Source organism: Vigna radiata, unplaced genomic scaffold (genome assembly GCF_000741045.1).
Source record: "Vigna radiata var. radiata cultivar VC1973A unplaced genomic scaffold, Vradiata_ver6 scaffold_212, whole genome shotgun sequence".
Taxonomy (NCBI): domain Eukaryota; kingdom Viridiplantae; phylum Streptophyta; class Magnoliopsida; order Fabales; family Fabaceae; genus Vigna; species Vigna radiata.
Genome location: NW_014543432.1, coordinates 407,259 through 418,572, shown reverse-complemented (window position 1 = coordinate 418,572; position 11,314 = coordinate 407,259). Strand labels below are relative to the sequence as shown.

The following is an 11,314-nucleotide window of genomic DNA, read 5'->3' as shown; positions in this document are numbered from 1 at the left end:
TGTTCATTGGGTGTGTTGTCTTTTGGAACCCAGACTCCCTCTTCATTCTGCACATAGCCTTACGAAGCCGCAAACACCAACGAAATAGTGTCATTGATATTCGTTCTACATGCACTTCTCTCAATAACCCATTCATAGCAACAATTATTGATGAATCAACAGAGACTCGAACACGCCACTACACAACATTAACAACAAAAAATTTATTACTTATAAAAAAAAAAAGATAAACTATATATAAATGCGATATAGAGTGAATTAGGGTTCATACAAACATATGAATAGTAACCAAAAAAATATGTTACTTACCTTTGGGTTCGGAAAGGCCATTGCGACTGCCCAAATTTCAGAAAAACACAGCAATGGTTTATTAGGGTTCATAAAAACAAAAAAACGCACAATACAACACCGAAAAACCTTCCCCAACCCAAACCCAAAACACAAAAACCCTCCCCAACCCAAACAATGGGATATACAGCAAAAAACAAAACACACCCAAAACCAAAACGCAAAACGCGAAACGACATGCTTACCAACAGAGAATGGATGAAGAGAAATCGAGAGGAATAAAGACGCACAACTTTGGTTTCGAATGAGTGCGAGAGGAATCAAGAGAGGAACCCAATGGCTGAGACAATCGCAGAGACAATGGTGTAGACGCGAGACTTGGTTTCGAAGAGTGAAGAAAATGAAAATGTTAAACCGCCAATTCCAAATTTCATACAAACTTTCTTCCAAAAATACCCTTCTGCAACTCTTTAAAAGCATTTTATTTAAAATGTGTTGGCATGCAATAGAATTTTGACAGGTGGAGGTGTGTCAAAATTGTGTCAAGGAAGAGTGTCAAAGAAACATTTTCCAACATTCAAACATGCGGTGAAGAGCGGATAAACTATAAAACAAGGCTAAAAGGAAAATTCATACAAATAAGTTGGTATTATGTTATTGAAAAAGAAATATGATGTCTTTATAATAGGAAATTAAATAATTATATCGAATAAGAATGTTTATGAGTTATTGTTTTTCATAATCAATAGAGATATTTTAGAGTTTCTTTATTTTATTTTTTTTATGTTTTTGAATCTTGCATTTTTACCTTTGTTGTAATTTTTTTAAAGAAAATAATAATACTCTTTTCTAAAAGGAACTAAATTTGAAATAACCTTTTATCGTAATATGCACTGTTTTACATAAATTTAAAATGTAATTTATTTATTTAACAATATTTTTATTATAGATTATAATTACAATTTCAATAACATTATTTAAAGTATTTATCCATTATAAATTTGACATGATAACTAATCACTTCAAGTTTTGAAGTTCTGTACGTAATTCAAAATTGAAATAACGATTAGCATATAACCTAAATATTAAAAAACAATTATATTAGTTTTTTTAATGGCGCCTTATCCGCGAATTCTCTAATGTCATTATCCAGAAATTCTTACCTTATAAACCAAAAGTTGAAAGTAATTACGGTACAACTTGATAATAGTTTTAATAATTTCCTCGGTATAATTAATAAACTACAATTACTTAAAACTAGTTTGATATAATGTAAAGTTCAATTCAGACATTTTATATTTCACTTATCAACTTTTTTAAAATATTTAAAACAAACTAATCACGACTTACCATTTAAACAATTTAAAAAAAAATTGTTAAAAAAATATTAATATTTTCCTAAATTTAAAGGGTTAACGATTCCATGATCCATTTATGGCAAACATAGATTGGGTGAGAAGAACCATTAAGACCAATACGAAAAATCATAAAAGGAAAAGTAGGAAGGAATTACAGTGCTATAATATATATCATTATTACATGAAACAACCAACGGACGGAGACAAATTTCAGAAGACATAACAAAAGTGGAACAACGTTTGAAACAACTAAGGGACACACACCGACACCAAGAGAGACTCGCACAAGTGGAGCCCTCGTCGGCTTCCCTTTATTTTTCATTACCTATGTCTACGGTACTATCATATATTCTGCCACTGAAAAATTTCCCTCCTTGCCATCTCTTCCTTTTACCATATCCATCTTTTACTTGATGCTGCAATATTTCACAAACCATCAAACACATCAGCTTAAACATAACCATCAAACTTTCATACTTAAAAAATGAATGCAAGATCCTAGTTCTACAACTTCACAACATATTTTTAACTATTTATCAGAAAACTCTCAAGAAATTTTAACTAACCATTAAGGAGGTTAAATACACTTTCAGGTATAACTCAACTTCATTAGGTTTATCATCTATAAAGTAGTAGAACATAAGTCTAAGTCAGTTTGTTAACTGAGTCTTTCCTGTAATACATTGAACATGTTGTTTACAGAGTCTCTGTCCTCTAATTAATGAGAATGCATATTTGTGGTCCTTATCTTTCAAAACATTATCTTTTTTCTTATTTATGTCGTTTGTTTATATAAACAGATTTCTTATGCAGTGCTAAATGACAAATAAAAAGTCAACATTTTAAACATCTTAGCAATATATTTCCTTGGAGAGTCTCCTCCAAATTCTTAGATATGGATAGTAAAAAGAAACAACTAAACAAAAAAATGGAAAGCATTTTCAGGAGCAATAATTTTTAAAATACGTTTACACAGTAAATGTGGACACCTTAACCATTGATCTCTTCTCCTACATCTAACTGCAAAAATGTTTTCTTTTTTCTGGAAATGTGTTGAGATATATTAGAGAGAGTGTAATTGTGATCTAAAGTTACTATATTTAACAAGGGTATCATCATCAGAAACTCTGAACCGTTTAATTAAGTAGAACACAAGTAGCTAAGACCTGTGAGTATGTGAATTAATTAGAGTAATTAGCGCAATGAGGCTGTTAGTGAAAGAAATGTGTGAGGAAATAAGTGGTGTGTTGAACATACTTAGCGCAGTTGGTGGAGGTGCTGATCTTGTAGGGCACGTTGACTTTACATTTGCCTGGGAGTGAAGCGGCGTTGCCCTCGTTGATACCCGACTTTGGACCGGCAAGGTTTTTCAGACAGTTGCACGCGGTTTTGCGGTCAGCGGTGGTACTTGCGGCGCTGTTCAGGGCCTTCACTCCGCTGCAACACGACGCCGACGGAACTCCGCCCTTTTGGAGGTAGGAGATGCATGGAGCCAAAGAAGAGGCCACTTGCCCGCACGTGATCGCATGTGCCATATGTGCACTCACCACGACCATGAACACCACCGCAACCATGCATGCAACCTTCAGGCTAGCCATCGCCACAGATCAGAGGAACAAATGAGAAGGAAAGTATCACAATATATGTTTGGTTTTGGTGAGTCTCTTGCTTAGTGCTTGGTAAGTAAAGTTGGACAAGAGTAGGGTTTATATAGAGCATGAGATAGTACTAAGAAGTTATTAGGTTGGCCATCATCGTAACTAAATATGGTTACGACTTCTGTTCTTCTTTAATTAATTTAATTATTGTGATTTAAAAATTAAGAAATAAAATATTTTGACATTGTACACGTGTCAAAATGTGATTGGACGATTTCAAATTAAAAAAGTTGAGACAGGGGTATGTTTGGAAGAAAAAAACCAAAGTTTGTTTTTTAATTTGAAATCGTCCAACCATATTTTGACACGTGTGCAGTGTTAAAATGGTGTCAAAAAATGGTGTTAAAATTTTATTTTCCTCAAAAAAAAGTTTTCTGCATAATTTTACATGTACATGATCCTCTTCTGACAAGGAATTTGTGAGCACAAATACACAAGTGGTTGTGACAGGCTTTGGTTCGGTGGTAGTTGAGAAAAATTTAATGCAGTGTGGTAGATGGTCTAATCGTTGAGCAAACCTGGCATAATGTGACGGTAGATTTTGTAACAGTTGAATGGGATGGTTAAGGCCAAGGCACTGGTCAAAGTTTCACTCTTTGTATTTACTGCACCAAAATTGACAGGTTTTGAATGGGTTACTTACATCACTGTTTTCGAGTAATACTGTAGTAGCAGTGTTTGTAGCAAAGTTCAGTTTTTGCTGGTATGGGAAAAGACCAAAGCAACGTTAGTCACGGCACCGAATTCCGAAAATGGCGAATCCATTGCATTGCATCTACTGATTGGCTCGGATGGAAGCACATACTGCTACTAAATTTTAGGGTTAATGGCATAAAAAGAAGAAAGATAAAGAAACATTTTCTATTTACAAAATAATGAGTGACATGACATGGTGTAAAAGGGAAATGTGAAAAGAAAAGCTAAATGTACATTTTCTATTTACATAATAAAGCCTAGAGAACAAGATATTATCTCCCTAATTGGTATACCCTATTAATTCAGTAACATCTAATTTTAATTATCTGTAGTTTATTTGTAAAAGTTTCTTTTTTTATAAATGTTGGATTCATTATTCCTTAACCTTTTTTTCTCCTAAAAATAATGTTTTAATTACAAAATTTGATTCATATACGTAATCCTCGTGGTGTTTTTTTGCTAGGTCAGCAATATTTTAATAAGTTTAAATCTCTGGTTTATTTTCTGCTCACATTTTTCAGTGTATGTCGCTGTACTATTTTAGCACCAGTAGGCATAAAACTAATTGTTTCTACAAATTTACTTATACTTAACGGGTTTGTTTTAAGTTATTTTGTAAATATGGGTTGAGATGCGAGTCAGTTCATCAGTGTTTTAGCGAGTATATATAGTGACATGTATTTATAAGTTTTTGCTATAATTAATGTTCTCTATAAAAAAAAAAAAAACTATTTACACATTAAAAAACTACTCCCAATTTGTAATTAATATCTTTTTTAATATTTACTCGTACAATTTCTAAGTTGTGAATGTACAAAATTTACTAAGTTATATAATTACTGTTGAAAAACTAAGTCTGAGTATTATAAAAATGATTTAGTTTGATATTAAAAATCTTTAAAAGTATACACCTCAATTCATGATTTTAACTTATAGATTTAATGTCACCATATGTTTCTATTTTCATCTAGAATCTTAAATAGGTTCCTTTTTTTTCGGCATCTCAATTGGGTCCTTATTTTTGTAAAATTGAACCAAATAAAAATTTTCCATCAAATTGAGAAGACGTCGTTAAAGACGGTATTACATGGCATGCTGAGGGTGTTGTTTTAAATGATGTGTTAGTTTATACATAATTGTGACATGTATTTTGCAATTTCTAAATTAAAAAATTGAGGGTAAATTGAGAAAGAAATTAAAGGTTGCTCCCTTCTCTGATTTCAATTGCAAAGAACAATCTGATTTTGAGTTGTTTGCATTTTTGTTCGTCGGGTTTGGGTTGCTCTGTTGATGGCTTGCGATTTCGATCTCCTTTCCGGCGCGGTCATATCTTTCGCGATTAGGGTTTGTGCAGAGGAGTTTTGGGGCTGGGGATGGTGTTGTTTTTGTTTCGTGGTGGTGTGACTCTGGTGCAGAGATCTGGTTCGCATTGTGATGGAGCCTTCACACATGGCTCGCGAGGTAGTTCAGTGAGGATGATGCAAGCTCACAATGGTTTTTCCAGTGCTGGTGGCTGTTGCGAGATGCATTTGAAGTGAACGGAGGTCCAACGTGGTTCTGATGGTTTTCCTGCGATGGTGGTTGAACGGTGTGGTGGCTGACTATGGATTTAGGGTTTTGGTGGATTGTTCTGATGTGGTTTCCCTCTTTTAAATATACCACATTTTTTATTTATCAACCTATTTCTTCTCTCTAATCTCTATGTTCCCACGACTTCTGCACAACCAAGTGAAGCATATTCCATCAACTAGACCATCAAAAACATTAAAAACTGAGAGATGACATTTACGAGCAATATACTTTTTTTCTTCCATATTAAGAATCGTGATAACTTGTAATTAATGTGTATCTGGATTTCATAAGTAAAATTACAAAAAATAAACTCTTTATCCAAAAAGAAAACAATATACAAACCGCATTAACTCCATTGCAGAAAACTCTTAAATTGTGTTTTGCCTATCTCCAAGGAACCATAATTTCATTCCTCAGAGAGAAAAGAGCATTTTTTAACTCTTTTTTTTCCAATTTGTCCTTAATTTTTTAATTTAAAAGTTATAAAATACACATTACAATTATGTATAAAATGTCACGTTATCTAAAATAATACCCTCAGCATGTCACCTAATATCCTTTTTAACGGTATCTTCTCAATTTGACGGAAAGTTTCTATTTGATTTAATTTTACAAAATAATAATTCAATTAAGATAGAAAAAAGAAAGAGACATGTTTAAAATTCTGAGTGAAAATAAAAACTTCCGATGACGTTAAAGTAATTCGTAAATTTGGTTGATTTGTAGTAATGTTTAAAATCAAAGGTATTTTATATACCTATTGGTACATTAAAGTGTATTTCGATGACAAAGATCTGTATTAAATTTTAAAGAGAACAACATCTGAAGTGTTGACGGTAATAATGTTATCTCTGAGAACTTGAAATTAAAGCATTAATATTTTTTGCCGTAACAGAATGAAGAGGTTGATGTATACGTTTACCTCTTAACGTTATTATAGGTAATAATGTTTTTTTTTTCTTTTTAATTTTATGAAAATACGTATATTATAAATATAATTGATTATTTTATTGATTTTTTTAATAATTAAAAGTGTAAACTAACCCCATAAACGATTATCCAAGGAAAAACATAATCTATTATAAGTATTGCTTTTTTTGTTTTTTCTATCCTAACAATGATAAATAATTATAAAATAATCAATAAATTTATTATACTTTCTAAAATTTTCATTCTCTTTCTTTTAATTTAAATAATTTTTATTTTCTACTAATTTTTGTTTTCTTTTTGTTTTTTTTCTCTCATTTTCGCTTTCTCTCTTCTCTTCATTTCATCCGAATATAGGACAAACATGGGGTTCAATTAGTAAAAAATGAGCTATCGAAATAATACATGAATTAAATAAAAATTATTTTGAAATAATTTTTTTATAAAATATAAATTTAAAATACGATTTTAGAAAATAAGATTTTAAGTAACATCATTAAAAGGGATTTGATTCAATATCTCCACCGCATACATTTAAATTATACCTTTTTTTTTCCTTCATCCTATTTCAACGCAATTTCACGCTCACCAAACAAATATGATAAAAGAGTTATAGAATAAAATTAATTTTAAATTTACATGTTAATAATTTAGTGAAAAAGAATCCTATAAATTATTTACACAGTGGGCCAGTATACTCACCAACCTCAACTGTACATAAGAAGAGGAAATTAATGAAGAAATGACTTGTTCAACTAATAGCGGTTTAAATTGGTCCCGCTCAAACTGGGAACAATTGGAAATTGCTTTTAGATAGCTTCCTTCAACATCATTTCTTTAAAAGGACAGCAAATTTATCAACAGATTAATCTATATTACAGTTTTTCTAACTTCAAACTATTATAATTTATAGTTACATCTAGTTGTTTTTGCCTGTAGTATATGTTAAATAACTTATATGTTTGTTGTTTTTTTTATAATCATTTTCCCTATTCTTTCTAAAATTATCGTAAATCATTAAAATAATAGGATAATAAGAAAAATTAGGTTAAACCATCCTCACATGAGTAAAGTTTTTTTTTTTCTTTTTATATTTAGATAACTATTCAAACAATTTTTATTTTTCTTTTACAAATTCGTAATCTATCAATCAACAAATCTACTTTTTTTTTCATTAGTTGATTATATATATATATATATATATTAACTTGGACTCACATGCCAATTTCACATGATAAATAAACATGACAAAAATTAAAGTCCTTTTAAAAGTATGAATTATACAAACAAATCTCAGGGTGGATTTATGCATGTATATACTTCAATAACATGATTTATACTTAATTAAAATAATTTCCTTTTTTCCAACTATTTCTTTCTCTTTTTCTTTTTATTCTTTTATTCTTTTGTCTCTAGCAATGGAAGTAACAAGAACTTTGCCCTTCAAAGCTAGGGCACAAAGCTGAAACAGTAGAAGATCCATGAAATGGTCCAGGGAGTGTGAATATGTGAGTAATAAATGCTGTTATGGTAGATGGACCCTGTTCTTATACTTTAGCCTACCCTCTTTGGAAAGCAAGGCATGTGTGGTCAGTAAGTGTAACATGTACATAAGTTTAGGTCCTACATATCCATGAGTCATAGGTATAGGTCCTACACATTCTGCAAAAATATCAGGTCGGTAGATCTCTCATTAATGCTGTACAAAAAGTCATACATCATAATAAAATATTTTTGTTTTCAAACTTGATGAAAAGAATTTATACACTATTTATTCATGTCATGTAAAGAACTTTCTTTAATCATGATCATTTAACATACTGTTTATAGATAACTCACATAATGACCTTATTTAAATTACCAACAATCCATTTATATTTATTAAAACGATATTACTCATCTACCGACACATTTACACGTGGATAATACTCATTTATGACTCGCCATTAGGTGAAAAATAATTAAAAATAAACATTCTTTTTATGGAAATACAGCATTTCATAATTTACTATACTCTTTCTACTACTTTACTTTGGAATTAGTATTTTAAAATATGAATTTTATAGTTCAAAAAAATTATTCTGGAATGAGAAAGAATGAGTGAAGCTTTGGAATATTTTGTTCATAGTTTTCTTATGAAATCCCTGGTGTATTAATGTATTTTGAAAAGTCAATTTTCCCACAAAATAAAACGGGTTGGAGAAAGTTGCATCTGTAATTTTTTGTAAGAAAGAAAAAGTTGGGTCTGAAAACCCAAATTGATAGGACCTGTTATTTCTATGTTCTTCTTCCTACATCCCATTACTAACTGTACCTCTATGATGAAAGCAAATAGACTAAAATACCCTTTTTGTTGCACCATGCAGCCACCTCTGTTCTGAAAGGTATCTTGTTCCAAAAATCTTGCTCCAAAACGCCTGTTCCGAAATGTCTTTTGTATATTCTACAAAATTTGTTCTAGAAATCATGTTCTGAAAAGTTGAATCCAAAAATGTTTATTTGTTCTAGAAATCATGTTCTGAAAAGCTGAATCCAAACAATGTTTCATGATTCGATAAGCTTATTCAAAAAATCTTGTTATAAAGTTCCTTTTGAAGAAAACTTGTTCTTGAAATCCTGGTTTATAAATTCTATTCTAGAAACACTGTTCTGGAAACTATGTTAAGAAAATTTTGTTCTTGAAAATTTGTTTTTTTTTGATAATTTTTAGAATTGGTAATTCAAAAGTCACCTTTATTTAAGGGTAAAATAATTATTTTAAAACATGAGCGTTTGGAAGAACAAGTCTTTATTCCTCTTTGCCCTACAACAACTTCACCTTTGCTTTCTTTCGTTTTGGTCTCTAGAGAAATGGTTTTTGGGTGTTCCAAGATGTAAATAGTATATCTTCTAGTGTTGATTAAAATCTGTTAAAATTAAAAAATAAGATTTATTATAGAAGAAATTAAATTTATAAAAACTATTTAAGAAAATCAATTAATCATAATGTATTGAAACCTGTTAATAATTTGCAAGTTTAATTCAGTGGGATTCTATAAAAAGGACTAATTTCTTGTATTAATAATAAAGATAGGGTCTATCGATTATTAATTTCATTTATGTAATGGAACATTACTAAATTTCACTTGTTCCAAAAAGTTCAAGTATCAATTTTAAAAACTAAAGAGTTTTTGAAATAATTTTATTATTTATTATTTTGTTCCATTTAAAGGATAGATTAATAATAAAAAAAAAGTCTCTTTTTAAAGAACAATGTTTTACTTAATAATCATTCTTTCTATTAATTTTATAAATTGTCATAATATAAATTTTATTAGGTTTGTAAAACTAGAAACAAAAAATTAAGACTACCTTTTCTTGGTAAAGTGATTTAAGTTCAACAACAAAATAAGTAATGACATTCACAGGTAATTAGTCCTGCATCAGATGAACAAATTATATATTATCATTGCCATTACCAATTACCTAATACATTGTGACAGAATAGATCAATCTCACCACGAATAAGAGCTTTGGTAAATTTCACAATGAACATCAAACTTTCAACATCAAACTTCTTTTATTCACTTTATAAAGTTTCACATAACATCCAAAGGAAGTGTATAAACTTCACACTGGAATATAGAACACAAAACAAGAAACTAGCTCCCATAAATGGAGACTCCTATCCTCCTTTTATTCTCTTTACTAACATGTAGCATAGCATGGTTTCTCTTAGCCAATCCATCCAAATCTGTCTCCCTTCAATTGATGCTACAAAACAAAACACCAACCACCTTCAATACTTTATACATGATGTAAACTTTATCATACAAATCGAAATTGACTTAAAACTCTAAGTTTAGTTAAAACTTTATCATAGTGTAAGAAAGACTTAAAAAGTGAAAACAAGAGTGAACTTGAGACCTCAAAATAGTATATATATACCTGTTACAGTTGGTGGAGGTGCTGATCTTGTAGGGTATGTTGACCCCACACTTCCCAGGGAGAGCCTCAGCATTATTGGGATTGATCCCACGAACTGCACCAGCAGCAGCCTTCAAGCAGCTACAAACGGCTCGGCGATCAGCGGTGGTTCTGGAACTGTTCAGGATATTCTTCACCCCCGTGCAGCATGATGGGGGAACAACACCGCCCTTTTGAAGGAACCCTATGCATTGTGCTAGGTTGCCCTGAACTTGGCCACACGTCATTCCCTCAGCACTGCGTGAACCCACTACCACCATGAACATCACCACCATGCATGCAAACTTAACACTGGCCATTTTCAAAGTGAACTGAAAAATGCTTCTGAAGATGAAATGATTGATGATGATGAGTAATTAGTGAGTTTTAGGGTTTTGGGTTGTGGTGTTTATATAGGGTTTTTCTATGGACGTTTGAGTAGGTGGTGGTTGTGAGAATTCAATGGTTGAACATCTCGAGGAACTTGGGATACGGTATGGCATTACTCTCTGCTAACTGTTTCTGCACTATTATCCGCTGAGTGACACTTCAATATGCCTTAGAGGACACCTAATAAAAGTTTGTACTTAGTCAAATGTTACCTTAAATTCAATTATTGAATTTCAAACTTTATCTTTTACCAAAGAAATATATGCTTTATTTGAACAAAATTTTCATTGAAGGTATCTTTAACCAACCACACCCTATTTTTAACTTCTTTATGTTGTGAATTCTTTTTATATATTAAGAAGTACGTTTTCTTTTGGGTATAAAAAAATTAAGAAAAAGGAATCTCCCATCTCTATTGTACAGGATTGCACATGATTACGATAGCCATTCTATATATTATACAAGGATATATGTGAAATT

General features: G+C 31.0%; 2 protein-coding genes across 2 annotated transcripts; both read right to left on the bottom strand.

The window, feature by feature from the left end:
- Nucleotides 1–1,753: 1,753 nt before the first annotated feature.
- On the bottom strand, nt 1,754–3,343 carry LOC106754448 (non-specific lipid-transfer protein 1). Its single transcript, XM_014636461.2, has 2 exons — nt 2,904–3,343; nt 1,754–2,062 (listed from the first exon to the last, which is right to left on the bottom strand). The coding sequence occupies exons 1-2, from the start codon at nt 3,242–3,244 to the stop codon at nt 2,053–2,055; spliced, it is 351 nt and encodes a 116-aa protein (XP_014491947.1). The 5' UTR covers nt 3,245–3,343; the 3' UTR covers nt 1,754–2,052.
- Nucleotides 3,344–10,029: 6,686 nt separating this feature from the next.
- On the bottom strand, nt 10,030–10,839 carry LOC106754440 (non-specific lipid-transfer protein 1). The gene is made up of 2 exons (XM_014636455.2): nt 10,427–10,839; nt 10,030–10,252 (listed from the first exon to the last, which is right to left on the bottom strand). The coding sequence occupies exons 1-2, from the start codon at nt 10,762–10,764 to the stop codon at nt 10,243–10,245; spliced, it is 348 nt and encodes a 115-aa protein (XP_014491941.1). The 5' UTR covers nt 10,765–10,839; the 3' UTR covers nt 10,030–10,242.
- Between the last annotated feature and the right edge of the window lie 475 nt (nt 10,840–11,314).